General features: G+C 37.0%; 1 protein-coding gene across 1 annotated transcript; it reads left to right on the top strand.

Moving 5' to 3' along the window:
- The first annotated feature begins 459 nt into the window (after window positions 1-459).
- LOC129756630 (ras-related protein Rab-4B) lies at window positions 460-11,756 on the top strand. Its single transcript, XM_055753546.1, has 3 exons — window positions 460-769; window positions 1,019-1,099; window positions 10,392-11,756. The coding sequence occupies exons 1-3, from the start codon at window positions 754-756 to the stop codon at window positions 10,976-10,978; spliced, it is 684 nt and encodes a 227-aa protein (XP_055609521.1). The 5' UTR covers window positions 460-753; the 3' UTR covers window positions 10,979-11,756.
- Window positions 11,757-15,953: the final 4,197 nt, after the last annotated feature.

Here is a 15,953-nt window from a genome sequence, read left to right on the forward strand (position 1 = left end):
TGATCGATCTATTTTTTGGTATATAGATATCAAAATCACTTTACATAATGCTTTTTCATACATTTGTTCATAATTTACGAACACCACCATCGTTAAAAAAATCACTTCGATAGAAAAAAATCAATTTACGAACATGCCGTGAAGACTGTCTCAGGTTTTCAACAACAACGACAGACAACAAAGTTTGTCTCATAAACGATAATTACAGCTCAAGTTGCCTATATATGGACTGGGACCAACATGCTTTTATCAAGAAGCAACTGTCAAATCACATACAAAACAGACCGTACCGACTTTTTGGAACCAATACGTCAGTTCCCATTCGATTTCAATGGCTTTTTGGTATTTACCAAGACGTCAATGTGGTACTAAAATGTTAGTTCGGAAATTTGCTTTATTTTTTCAAAACGAAAGAAAGCCTTTTCACGTACGCCACTGCCTTCCAGCTGTCAAAGTACCGTTTTAAAACTGTCAAAACAGTCGAACACCAGCAGTCGCAACAAGAAGAAGCAGATTTCAAAACATTGTTGTTCGTTCGCTCATTTGGTGAGTCGCGCAAAAAGGGGAAAAAATATTTTGCTCCAACATAATATCGGAAATTGCGTGTGAAAATATTTTCACTATTGTGGATGCAAACAGTCCCGGTGCTCGCGAGTGTTTCGTTTTAGGTTGTTCCGTTTCCTGTGTGGCTTGGCGCCAAGCTTTTGTTCCCTTCTGTTTTTCTCCTGTTCCGGATCGCTGACCAAATCGAAAATGTCCGAATTTTACGGTAAGTCTTTTGCTCTTGTTTGTGCGTTGTGAGTTAATTTGCAAGTATAATTATCGTACAACGGGATCTTGAGATTATTGCTCACAATCGCGTTGAATCAGATGGAAATATGAAAAAATGGACGAAATGTAACTTCCTTGCATATTAACTGCTTTGATAAAAATCCAACTTCCTAGAGTTCCAAATATGCGAAGTCGGAGAAGTCAGATCCATGACTAAACTTTTACTTTTTGCATCTCTTCCGTGCAGATTATCTGTTCAAGTTTCTCATCATCGGACGAGCGGGAAGTGGAAAATCGTGTCTACTGCATCATTTCACTGAAAACAAGTGTAAGTATTCGGGGGTTCCATCGGAATTAAATGATTCCGTTCATAAATTTGTAACAGATAAATCGAGTTCAAGAGTTTAACTCGAACTAACAAATTAAGAAATAAAAGTGTTGTTCATTCGCTAGACAGGTTGTGTTCGAGTATCCTATCTGCCTCACACATCGACAATTGAAATGGCCTAGAGAACGCATTGGTGCAGAAGTTCTGCATAATAACGAAACCCATGCTCGTATCGGTCAGCTGGGTCCTTGAACTTGTGGGTGGTACCTTTAAGGTTGATTTAATAAAGCTCGTAGGTATATGAATTAGCTTTCAAATATAGGAAGACGCGAAACTGCTCTTACGACTCGTATTGAAATTATATACAGATGACTCAACCTGTGAGATTCTGTAGTGATGATAGTTGTATCGATTAAGCGATGTTAAAAAATTACACTCTCTTTCGAGTGCTCGTGCTAGTCAGTAAGTCGGTTTACACAATATTTTTAATGTTTCCGCTACTGTGCTACACTTTTATGAGTAGACACTATGTGAAATGTTATCAAATTATAAGATGCATGAAATGTTTAAACGTAAAAAATCGCAGTCTACAACATAATTATCTGACATGAGAATTTCGTAAGTCATTCTATAGCTTTTTTTTTGTTTGGAAAATTAACAAAGTCGCGTAAGTTATCAACTTCAGGGAAATCTCGGGATTTTATTGACTTGTCACTGTGTGCAGGATAAAAATTTAAATTTTTTAAAGTACTGTGGGCATTGCGGAATTTGAACGACTGATAATTTTGATAATTTGATTTTAATTGACAGTTCAATCATTCATCCCGTATGACAGTTGACTTCATGCCAAACGACTTTTATGCCAAACGGCGTTATGGCAAACGGCTTTATGCCAAATGACTTTATGCCAATCGGTATACAATCGTATGAAGCGTGTTTTGGAGAACTGTTAGAAAACGCCTGAAGTTATACATGAAATACATATGAAGCCAAACAGTTTAATGAAAAATGCGCCTCTGTTGTGTAACACATAAACATTTTGGGCACGAATGTAGTTATGAAAATGTTACTCACTTAGCTTAGCTTTACTTACTGAACGTCATAATTTGAAAACATTAATTTAACAGGGTATGAAAAAGCACAACGAAACATTAACTTTGCTTACGACTCATTTTCAGTAGGAAATTTTATGAATTTTACCGATAATAGGTTTTGAACCCAAAATGGCTGGCGCAAATCCTCCAAAAATATTTAATCATTCTATTTGTTCGAGCAACTTAGCACTAGAGTAGAGAAGTATGAAAATAACTGGTTAAATTTATGTATTTTATGAAAAAGTTATTTCAAAACGCCTAAAAGTATACTAGTTTTTAATAAAAAAATAAATAAAGAATAATTATTGTGAATAATTTACTTCTTTAATTGTGTGTTAATGTTATTATTTCTACTTTGTCTAACTTCAATTGTTCAACCAAAGCGGCCTTTTCAATATACTTCGATGAAGGTAATTTGTGAGAAGCGCAACCTCGATCAATATTCTTAGCCGTTCGTTACACGGAAAAAAATTGAGTGGTTATCCCAAAGACGCTGTCATGATAATTTTACCATTTCAGCGCTATAGTATTTTCAACCACGAAAAGTTTAACATCGATTTTGTAAAAGTGCGCATGAAACAATATTGAAATTACTATATACCCGGTAATTTTCGATAACTCTCAATGTTTGTTGTCGAAAATACTATGGTCATGATAATTTCATCATAATTTCTATTATAACTACCGTCCGCATAGTAATTTTGACATTGTGGCACCAATTCATATCAACAAAATACTACGCACATCGTACTTTTGAAAACAAAACATATTTGACTCAAAAACATAAGTGCGTATGATAATTTTACTATGGTAAACATTCTTGTTGTTTACACTAATTCAGGATCATTATAATCATCAAACCCGTGAGTAAAAAAACTAATTTTGAGCTGCTTTAAAGTTTCATAACTTTGAAAATCATTCCAGAGCATCGGGAGAACACACTAACATTGACCGACGTGTGTCGGAAGTGTGAATTTTCATGTTTCAAATAATGACATACCGTCAACTGGGGTAACATGCAACAATTTTCAACTTCAATGGCTTCTAAAAAACTTATGTTCACAATCAATCCTACCCCTTATGCATCAAAATTTTTAAGGATGCTGGGGTATCAAATTGGCGTAGTTAGAAAAATTATAGGTTTCTTCAGTTTTTTTTAATTTTCTAAAAACATGCGATTTTCACCCTCCTTAGAAAATGGGGTAACTTGCAACAAACTTTGTTTTTAATGAAAAATCTTATGAACACGTACGAAAATTTATAGTTTTTAATATATTAGCGATGCCTAAAAGACCATTACGCATGACAACACCAATTGCAGTAGTTTTTGGGTCTGTAATAACTAATTTTCACATTTTTTCTGAAAATGAAGATGCTGCATACATTTAGGGGTTAAATAATACTACGAAAAATCCTAAAAGCTGAAATCATTAAAATAAATGTTTGGATGAATGAAATTCCAATGTTTACAAACGCGTGATGCAAAACATTTATATTCCAACACATGGAAACGAGATTTACAAGGTATTTCTTTGATTTGCATTTTGTTGCATTTAACCTCAGACACATAACTGAACTATAAAAATATTTATTTAAAAAAATTGGGTGATTGTTCGAAAAATATTTTTACACCAACAATGTTGGTATAAAATGAGGAAACCACTAAAAAGTTTGTAGGTAATATCATCAAGCCGATCCGTCATACTGGGTAAAGTTTTTTTCGGCATAAAAAAATGTTAAAATTTGTACATTTATTGCTCGATTTTTCAAATTTCACATTAAAATAAAAAACTTAAGAAAACTAGCTTAAGATGTGAGAAATTATGTCATCATCATTTTGTGATCATTAAAAGATAACTTTATTACAATACATTAAATAAAAAATTGATTTAATGTAGTGTTATATAAATGTTGTATCGAACCCCGCTGTTGCATGATGCCCCGTTTGACGGTAATGCATGCATGCATGCAAATAAACAAACAAACATACATAGTAATTTTACTATTTAAATCAAGCTCCTCGCTCCTCCTAATCTTTATCATAACACATACTAGTTTCATCATGAAACATATTAATTTTACTAGGGACGAAGTAAAACAATGCATCATTTCATTTACAACTTTACTAAAACGCAGTCGAATTTACTATGCGTAGCCAAATTGAGCACATAGTAAAATAGCTATGCGTAAGGTATTATAAACAACAAAACATATTTGACTCAAAAATATGGTTGCCTGTTGTTCATTTAAACCACGAATTTAGTAATTTTACTATGCTTTTTTTTGTGTGTATGGTCTAGAATAGGGTTACCATATCCTGCATCGTATATTGCGATGTTATTTCAATATATAAAGGAGAACCTGGAAAATCAGGATAACTTAAGCCGTTGTCATACCGCCAATTAGTTGCGAGTTATGTTGGTTACATGACAATTAAGAATTTTTCTTTAAAATTTAAGAGAAAACTCTTATCCTATTGAAAATTTACAATTTTAATTTTTTTTGTTCCTTGTAATTAATCAGTGAATAATCGAGGACTAAATTTTGTTAAATTATTCGAAGTGATAGAGGTTTTTGATTTTATGCTGAGAAAACATATCAAACATAATAAAATGATGCATTTTTTAAAAAGACTACTTTTGTATAGCGGTGTATATTTCCTTTTTTCCAAAATTTTATTTCCGATTCGATGACTTTTGATTTGATTTGATTTGATTCGATTTGATTTGATTTGAATCTTTTAAGCAAATTGTTGTTGTACATATTGGCTACTGTTTGTGTGCTTACTGCATATTTAAAAGCGCTGATTGCCTTCAAAGTTTAATTTGACTGGATGAAGCCTTTCTGAAAACTATTTTTAAAAGTTAGTTGTTTGACCTTTTTTGATAGACAAGTTTTGCCAATAAACGGTTTGCCAATAATTTTTTGTAACGAAAAATACCGTTTTAAATCAATAAGTTTTTTTTCTATTGGTATCAATCGTTTGTAGAATTCTATAGAATATGTATACAGAAGAGACAAAACTGAAGTACCATGCACTGAATGTATGAAGAATTGAAATTTTTTGGATTCTTGTACACGTTAAATCACAAATTTCATAAAATAGAAGACATATGTTCGTTTTTCGATGAAATGTTATCAACAAAAAAAGGGCACATCAGAGGTGCAAAGAGATCCCGTCATTTAACATGCAGCGCCGATTCTAACAGCCCGATGTCAGCTACGAAAACATCATCTTGCAAAGTTGCAAACTGATTCTTTCTTGTCGAACGTGTCTGCAAGTAAAAGTCAACCGCGCGATAAAATCCTTTGACTGCACGTTCCGAAAAATTCAAACGATTCTCCGAAGTTAGTATCACTTGCAAACTTGCAAGCCCGAAGATAAAATCCCTTGAGCCGAACAGAAAGAAGCATTTCCGAAGATTGCGACATGTCTGCCAGTTGTTTGCTTGCAGCGCGGTGATGCGATGTACCTATATACGTGTGCAAACTTGCAAGTTAGGGGCCGTCCATTAATAATGTCAAATTTGGAAAAAAAATTATCCCCCCCTCTTCCCCCTTGTCGCAACTTCCGAAATCTCCCCTTTTCGTATTAAGTCACGTTTTCATTCCAAACCCGAGGTAAATTCAACCCTTTAGATATTTTATTAAAAATGTATCTTTTCTTTTAAATTCATCAGTTTAATTCAAAGTATTGAAAAAAATTGTTACAAACTTCTAACCAGCCTTCAATCATTGCTTAAACACATTTCAAACATTAGTTTAAGGATTATGTTGATGAATTTACATATCAATGACCGGAAAAGCCGAGGCATCAGCGACGATGTCTGAGAAATCATCCAAATCTAGTTCCTCTTCTTCAATCCATTCGCAATCCAAATCTTCTCCACAAGTTGTAATAGCCAAGCATTCCTGTTCACGTTTTACCACAATTTTAGTGGGGCGGACATTCCTGAGTGTTGCAGTGGAAGTTTTCTTGTGAACTTTCTTATGCTCATAAAATTAACCCAAAGTTATTACGTGAGTATTAAATCCATTAAATAAATGGTGCAATCGGCTCACGCTTGAAGTTGACGGAATATACACCGAGGCTAGACAAAGCTCTTGACCTTTTATTCTAGCTTTGCAACTAACGACTTCAATACCTGGAGATGGTTGTAGTGGAATTCGATAGAAAGAGTGGCATTTCTTGATCCCCGAAAGAACGCCGCCCCTCTTTGACCATCACGATCCAGGCGAATAATGTTGTGGCAGTGGAAGGTGAAATCTACGTTTGGAGAGAGCCAAGCCAAGTTTCGCATAAGGCGAACACATCACAATTCAAATTGTGTACCAATATTTTCAATGAGTCTAATTTTGGTAAAATACTTCTGCAGTTCCATTGCAATACAGAAACAATTTCTCTCCCCTCATTGGATGAATTAAAGAATCATCGAAAGATATTGCTTCTGCGATGAGTGTCATGGTGAGAGCTTTCTTTTTCAAGATTTCTCTCAAAAGAGATATAAACATGTTAATCATAGTCCTCCAACCTGCTGGTACGCTGAAAAAGTGCAGGATCAATGCAACAATTCCGAGAATTTCATCTTAACATCAGTCGAAAAGCTGGGAAAACTATTCGACGATGGATCAGATGCAGTTTCTCTGGGAATTTTTGCATTCCTGTTAGCTACTGATGGGCCTGAATTCTGAAGGAACGCCTCGGGTTTTAACTTTCCAGAAAGTGGAATCCTCCCCTTCGGACTCATTCTCGCTTAGTAGGAAAAACTGGTTTTCTGAAACGATTGGCAAAGACTTCAAAACCTTGTCTCTATAGGACAGTCTTACACGATATTTTAAAGAAGTCTTGATTTTTCCCGGCGCGATGTGTACTTCGGACACGTCGAGAGAGCATGGGACGCTTCCACCGTGCAATACGAACACCTGCTTGTTGCTTGTATTGTAAACGAAGCTTCCTCATGCTTCTCCCCGCACTTAGAACAGCGTTCCTGATTGCAGCAGTAGGCGGCCGTATGATCCAACTGCTTGCACTTCTGGCAGAACATGACCGAAGGCACATAAAGTCTCACAGGTAGTCGAACCTTCGTGATCGTAACGTAATCAGGAAGTGCAGTGCCGGAAAAGGTAACGTGAAAAGAGTTCGACTGGGAAAATGTTCGTTTTTTCCCCTCGCCTTGTCCTGATTTCAACTGACGCGCGTCCAACACCTTGACCGTGGGAAGATCGGGGTCTTTGAACGGCCAACCTTCACGAGACTTCACGAGATCATCGACGGTCAAACCCCCCTCGGTTACCACTCCTCGTCACGAGCGGGAACGTAAACGCGATACTCTATCGTAAACCTCTCGTCACAAGCAATGGCCTTTGCTTCCTTCAATCTACCAACAACAACGCGCATCTTGTTGCGACTCATCGAATGGTAGCTGACTACGGAACGGTACGATCGGTCGAGATCTTATGAAATTGAAATTGTATTGAGAGGTTTTGATTTGGGCCGGAAATAGACTACCCCGGGTCCCGTCGATTCATTTTGGTAAACCCAACGGCGAGGGGTAGATTTCTGCGATGTTGTATCATTTTCAGGGCTTGGTTTGATGTTCGGGGAAGAGTTTCATTCATTGAGAGGGAAATGCCGAATCTAAAGGGTTGTTGAGCTGGATTGAGAGCGGAGGAAGGGGAATCTTCGGTGTCCGATAGGTACATCGGTTAGATGGGTGCATCTTCAGACTCCTCGGAAGGGATTTCTTCCCGATATGGAGGGTGCTCATCATCCTCGCCGTCGTCATCCGATAGTCGGTTGCTTTCCGACATACCGGGCTAGCGTGGAGAACGAAACTTTATAAAATCAATAATAAACAGAGAAAAAAAATGTGGCAAAAAACACAAGGAAAAAAAATTATATAGAAATAAAAAAGAATTGGAAGAAATTGAAAAGTGATATAATACTTATTTGGTACACACTGTACCGATTTGTTTTCGAACCAACAGCGAGGCCTATTGTGTTGACTGGCTGACGATCATGCACGGTACTAATGAATCTTGTCTACAATGCGATGGATGAAGAATCCTTTCTACTTTGGTAAAACACACGCGGATAACTTTAATGATTTATCACACTTGCTCGTAGCTGCGAGACTGCTCTTACGGTAACTATACCCGGATTCAAAAAAACTAATAAACTTCTCGCACACGATAGCACTGGACTGTCTTCTACAAGCGACGCGGAACGAATGTTACATAATAATGAATGCGTTTCTTTGTCGTCTTCGGTCGTTTGAATGCGATTGGTGAATGCTTGACTATGAAATTCTTCTAGCTTCAAACAACTGGGGGATGAGTGACTGGCAAACGAAGTGACTTGTTTGAAATGACGTTTGAGGAACAGTCAATTGAGTTTGACGGATCAAGAGGCTTCACAGTCACAGTTTTTTGACTAATGACGATGACTTTTGCCAAGCCTGAATCCAAGTACACACAAAAAAAAAAATCATAGTAAAATTACTAAATCCGTGGTTTAAATGAACAACACGCAACCATATTTTTGAGTCAATAATGTTTTGTTCTTGATATTACCATGCGCATAGTAATTTTACTTTGTGTTGATTTTGGCTGCGCATAGTAATTTTGACTAGATTCATAGTGAAATTGTCAATGAAATCATGAGTATTTTTTACATTGTGCATGGTAAAATTTATATGCTTCATAATAAAATTGGTACGTGTTATGATATAAATAAGTATATGTTGCTTGATTTGATAACAAAATTACTATGCGCCATGGTATAACTATATTGCAGCAGGATAGGATTAATACTCTTTGTGATTTTTTCGAGATCTAGAAATGATTTAGTTTGAAACAAATTACGTTTTATTTTTCCATAATAACTAAAATGGTCCGCTAATAACTTTGATGATTAATTGTCGGGCTCTGAAAAAAAAAAAACACTTAATGAGCAGATCAAATTTGGTAATAATTGTTGTACTTACGCTGGAATCGATATGGACGTTGGCAGTCATCTTGAGACCAATGATCCAGAAAGTGGGCAAGGATTATTCTTCTGGAAATTGCTATCATTCCGTTAATCTTCAGCGGCAGGTTGGGAGGGAGGCCCCCACGGCCATGAGCATAGGGAATTCGGGTTGCATCGAATGGAACACCTTAAGATTAGAAGAAAGATTTTCTTAGCATATTCTATAAGTAGTAAATTGGAAGGAACGAAAAAAACGCAATCTACTCACCCGAGGGAATGCGTTTCCCGATTCGACAATGACGCTGATTGCAATCCTCACACCAAGTGCGCCGCGGTCACCTGATTAGTTGAAACAGCATATCCACCTCATCGACGTTCCTGCGCAACAATTTTGTCCGCGTTCCGAGACCCCGACCGGCTAACCCGGAAAAAAAACACTCGACCGAAGCACAAATTACTTTGAAATATAATGAGTACAGTATTTTTGACAACACAAATGACGGTGTTTCAACAATACCATGGGCATAGTAATTTCAAGAACACGAATTGTGTAATATCAAAATATCATGCGCATGGTAATTGAGCTACGAGGAAATTGCTATGAGCTGTCAAAGTAAGCATTGTAAAAATACTATGTCGTAGTATTATCGCCCAGATTTTTGGTAAAAAATACTAAATCATGGTCAAAAATACTAAATGATGGATATAGTAAAATTATCATGACTCTGTATTAGAAAAACCCATGCAATTTTTTTCCGTGTAATTTCAACGTGTTCAATTTACTATTTGATTATTACAAAACAAAACTTTTCCAGATTGCTTTTGTAAGTCATAATGGATGATTTTTTGTAAGTTCATTACCGCGTGATTTCAGTAATAAAAGCTACTAGAATATTCCTATGTCATGCAAAATATATTTTTTCAGCATGTCGAAATATTCCACTATACCCAATGTGATTGCATCATCTGCAAAGAGCCGTGCTTTAGCTTTTTTAAAGATGTCATTCACATGTGTACATGATGAACAGCAAGGGTACCAAAATGAAACCTGAGTTTATTCTCACAATTTGTTGTCTGTTGAACAGATATGAATCAATAAAAATCAATTTAAAAATTCTGCAATTAAAAACAATTCGATTTGAAAAGCGTCTATAAGTGTAATGATGAATTCGGACTAATAAAAGAGTTGTCTGTTAAAATAAAAACCATTATATTTCTACCATTCCAGTCAAGGAAGACAGCTCCCACACGATCGGTGTCGAGTTTGGATCCCGGGTAATTAACGTCGGCGGGAAGTCGATCAAGCTGCAAATCTGGGACACAGCCGGCCAGGAGCGATTCCGTTCGGTCACGCGGTCCTACTATCGCGGGGCGGCCGGAGCTCTGCTGGTCTACGACACCACTTCTCGGGACAGTTTTAATGTGCTTTCGAACTGGTTGAACGATGCCCGAACGTTGGCCTCCCAAAATATTTGCATTTTATTGGTAGGTAACAAGAAAGATTTAGAGGAGCTCCGGGAGGTTACTTTCCTAGAGGCGAGCAATTTTGCCCAGGAAAATGAGCTAATTTTCCTGGAAACTAGCGCCAAAACTGGGGAAAATGTGGAAGAAGCGTTCTTAAAGTGCTCGAAAACCATTTTGGCAAAGATAGAAACCGGGGAGCTGGATCCGGAAAGGATTGCCAGTGGCATCGAGTATGGAGCAACTTCGATGCGAGGCGGTGGAGCAGGTGCTAGACTTACCGGGGGTCGACAGCAGAGCGCAGCAGGACGACGTCGCACTCCGGATTGTATCGGTGGAGGCTGTCGCCCGTAAGCGAAGTCGAAGAAAACTACCGCATAATATTTACCTGGTAAGCTTACACTGTCCTAGAGCTAGAAGGACTACTTACACACGGTGATTGGAGGTGAGTATGTTTATGTACAATAAATAATTGTAGTCCTATCGTTTCTGTTTGATGTTTAGCGATTGTTTGTTGAAGTTCGACCTTCACCACCAAAAACATTGATAGGGAGAAAATAATCTCTTGAAATTGATCACACATGACACAACCGATTTGCATTCTACTGAGATAAATTCAACTGTTTGATATTTATTTACAAAAAAAAATCATTTGAGTTTTCAATCAAAACGCAACATTGCATTACTTATTTTTTATGCAATTTTAAATTAAAAACGTTTGTGATTTTATACTGATCTTCGCTCTGAGTTTTATGACACAATCAAACTGCATATTTTTATTTCTAAGATTTACAAATCTTGTTTCCGTTCCGACAGATATCTATATATATAAATACCTACATAGTACATAAAAATATATATTTTGAAATGAATAAAAAGCAGATAAAAAAATTAAATAAATGCCGCAACTTTAGTACGATAAGTGATGAATCCATTCTAAATATCTGATTTTCATTTCCATTTCTTCTACTTAGTTAAGTTCTATTGAAAGCAAGTGTATCAGGATTAGACAAAAGAGATAAAACGATTATTGTGAAATGAAAACGATTGACCATCCGCCTTTGCGAAGACGATTGATTGTAAGTTGGATACACTTGAAATAAACGATATGTATTAATTGTCTTGTAGAATATGTGTGCGTTTGGTTTTTCTTAGGATTTGAAAGAATACTTCTACAGCTATTGAGATGATAGTCCTAACTATTATAAATTCTAGGTGGAGGGCTTTCTCACTGTTAATTTATGTTTATTTAACTTTCTCAGTCATATGTTTACATATTTATTTAGGTACTGATAGTTAGTGCCAAAAGGCGAACAAAAAATCAGAGTTCAGAGATTTTTAGCAGGTAATTCAAAGTTTAAAGTAGCATAGCGTTCAAAAAAATTATTTAAATTATACCGTTCTGTTGGTAGTTCGTGTATTTTTAAAGGAAAAATATTTGCATAATGTCCTTGAGACCCGCGGATATACAGAGTTTCCCAATAAGAGGTTTGATAATGATATTCAAGGAACTATTTTTTCAAAATAAATTATCGGATATTTATTTCATCATGAAGAGGAAGATATGCGGTGGGTTCGAAATAACATCAGCCAAATGAACCCCACGACTTCGCCTACAGGATCTTACCCTTTTCATGAAATTTTCCACAGCCAATTTGCAAAGCCGATGTCCTATTGTAGTGATCATAGACTGATACACGAATTTAAGAAGAAATAAGGAGGGAAGAGGAACTGAGTACAGATAATTGAGAAATAAGGAAGAAAGAAAATATAATGAAAAAGATTCATTTGACGTATTTTCCGAAACAAAGTGGCTTGTAATCTTTGTATCAAAATTGTTAGTAGAATTAGTGAGAAAATTACGGAAAGTTTATGAAAAGTACGACACTGTGTCTTCAATAGCCCCATAGAGGTCTGGAATCTATGCTGGGCTATGAGCGAAGACCTTGTCTTTGTGAGGTTTAACGGTCTTAAAACATTTCCCGTGAAACAACGATGTTTTCGATGTTTGTGTGGCACGGAGCGCGCCGTCTTGTTGAATGTTACCATTGTCCACATTAATCGTATCATATCGTTCAATTTTCACTAACGGCGTAGTTTCTACTTGTTAAACGTCGAAAAAAGACAGCTTCAAAAGTGACAGCTACAGAAATAATGGGCTATCCAAAATATGTAGTTTAGAAAGGCTCAAAGAATTGTTGATATAATTTTTTTTAACTTCGAATATCGCGTCCGTTATGAGACGTGAATATCGGGAATGCGATCTCTGATTGATACATTGTCTGGATCCTTTAATTGTTATAAAAACCATCGGCATTGACCAAGTGAATAGAGTTCTTAAAAGTTTATAGGTGCAGCCAGATATTTATACGATCAACATACGAGATTGTTATTTCTAGAGTGTCTATACTGAGTCTGGATACAAGAATATAATTTTCTAATTTGCAATACCGGCTTCCGCAACTTTTGTAAACTTTTTGTTTCAGGGGCTTCTGCTCGCGGCTTTCTCAAACATGTAACTACATCGTCGGTATCATCGAAAGGAACTGGATGTCGAAATTCGGGAACATGAGTAGAGATGGATTGAACAACGCTAAGAAAAGATTTAAACGAGTGTTTTGATGCAGAAATTGAAACCGTCGTCGAAATTCTTGACTTTCATCAATGGATCAATGGATCCAGGTCGTAAGCTCATGGGTCAGACGTCTTGGCCCTTTGTCGAAGAATCGGCGCTGGATCCTTAAATACTCAAGTAAGTAAGTGACTTACTTAAAGGGTATTCGGTTCAAAAACTGGTCAACTTTAAATTCGCCGTATTCTTCCTAATGATTCACATAAAAAACCTGAACACCTCTCATTTTGTAGGTGTATGTGTGTAGAATGATGCTTCTATTTGGATTTTTACATTAGATCTTTAGTTGTCAAAATGGCGTCCAAGCAATGAATGCTATGAATCAAATTGTGTACATGCGTCTTGGAAATCCAAACTACACGCACGCTGAAATAGCAAAATCGTTGAATGTGGCTAAATCAACCGTCACCAAAGTAGTAAAAGTGTTCGGAGAACGTTTGTCGAAAACTAGAAAGGCTGGATTGGGGGGAAACCGAAAGGAGGATGGGTCGCAGCAGTGACGAACAGAAGAGTGGCTAGCGCTTTCAAGCACAACCCTAACCTCTCCGTTCGAGATGTCACAAATAAGTTGGAAATATCGTCTACAACCATGCATGAAGCTACAAAACGATTGGACTGTCAACTTATGAGAAGGTATAGTAACTCCAAATCGCAATGATGAGAAATTCCTTACGGCAAAAACAAGATCTCGGAAGCTGTGTTGTCAAAGTTTCATCACAGAGAACAGACGTACAAGCTAGCCCACGAAAGTTGTGTAAAATTTACAACGACCGTTTTTAACCAATTTCTGTTTTTTGGCTGGGCCACCAGATGTCTCCAAACACACCAAAGAGAACTGCCAAAGCCAAACTGAGAAAAAAAACAAAATTTTAGTCAGTTTTGAACAGGTCGTATGAACTGTTTTTCATGTTTCCCTTTGATGTTTCGTAACACTTTCGTCACATTGCATAATGGAAAAATATCATTAAAGTAGATAGCTATTTCCTTCAAGGTAGAGGTACTGAATTTTGAACAATGGGATGCAAAAGTGATACTTGAAAGTAGCCCGCTTTGAGATGTCTATAATCAGTTCTGATGGATAATACTGATCGTCAAAAATGTTCCTAATTGAATGGATATAGCAGACTGTCTTCCGTCTGACGATAACCGGTCAGGAAGTGCAAAAATTTATTCCAAAACTCTTAGTTATTTTAATTGCCTCATCAGTGCAAAAATAAAGGCAGTGAAATTCTGTCCAGTCGAAAGTAACTTTTCCAGCAATAAATCGAACCCGTCTATTTTAGAGCGGCATTAGTTTAATTATTGATGAGTTTAATAACAATTACGCCTTTTCGAAAACTGGGTACCTGAATATTTGATCTGTAACTTTTGAACGGCGCAATAGATGGCACTGTTTCAAGTTAATTTTCAACGTATTTTTTGGATTTCGGCATTTGAAATTTTACACACAATTTTTTGAAGATTTTTTGTTCGAGCTTGTACGTCTGTTCTCTGTGGTTTCATTGCGTGGTAATGGACGACGTAACCTACGCCAAGGCAGACTCCGGACAGCTTGCTGGACAAGAGTATTATACAGCAACCGGGAGGGGAAAGAAGGCAGACATTTTCAAGCATATTAATCCCAAAAAATATCTCGTTTGGCAAGCTATCTGTACCAGTGACTGTACGAAACCTGATGGCAGGCGTCAAACGAAAGGCTCGCCAATTTGGACCAGAGCAACCGGAATCTTAACTGAGCATTTTTTCCGTCTTTTATCCATTATGAACTTCAAAACGAAAGATACTTTGATGTTTAATAAATAAATACTCGATTTACACGCAATTCAGTCTGACCACTTTTTGATCCGAACACCCTTTTATATAATGTTAAAAATCCTGACCTGATAAAAAATAAACACATGAAAGACCGCAAAACAGGTTGCTAAGAAGCTGATCTAAAGTAAAAAAGAGGCCGGGAGGCATTTTAGAAAGCTGACCTTGCGAGTGGGCAATGCGTGCCTGGAGGCTCGAAAAATTGGTGACCTGGAAACCTGATCTAAAGAAAAATGGGGTGGTGATTGACGTGATGGAAAAAGCGCGTCTGAAAGTCCCCAAAAGTTGCTACAGTAGTATCTTGTTAATCCGAGGTAGACGGGGGAAGAGAAACCTCGGAATACACGAAATACACCGAAAACACTATCGTTTTGTTTCGGTTTTGCATATCTCCCGAGTAGGTAGCTCGGTAAAGATGGGGACCTTGTATGAATCCAGTGGCTCGGATAACGCGGAAAGTTAACCTGAAGAAAAGGAGAGTCTCTAAAGACGCAATCCTCTTGCGAACTGGAAAACTAACCTAAGAAACGAATAGTCTGCTAGAGATGGAGCTTGGGATGCTTGTCCAGGCATAAAAGATTGCCTCGCAGTTTGCTCATGTCAGCAGGAAGAGTAAAGCGCAGCGATTTGACAAGGATTTTTCTAAAACACATACACTGCCGGCCAAAAGTTTGGGATCTCTAATCTTAATGGGATTAGCAGTAGTTCTCTTTTTTCACTTGTTCCCGTTTCCCGTGAAAATAGAAATAAAATTCATTTGTTGATTTTTTCATTAATTACGGTTTATTTTCCAGGCAAACGAAAACAAAATTTAAACAGACAAGAATGGGGAATATAGGCAGAACAGACAATGGAAATACGATGGCTCCCGTGGAATTCCGGATT

This window comes from Uranotaenia lowii, chromosome 3 (genome assembly GCF_029784155.1).
Source record: "Uranotaenia lowii strain MFRU-FL chromosome 3, ASM2978415v1, whole genome shotgun sequence".
Classification (NCBI taxonomy): domain Eukaryota; kingdom Metazoa; phylum Arthropoda; class Insecta; order Diptera; family Culicidae; genus Uranotaenia; species Uranotaenia lowii.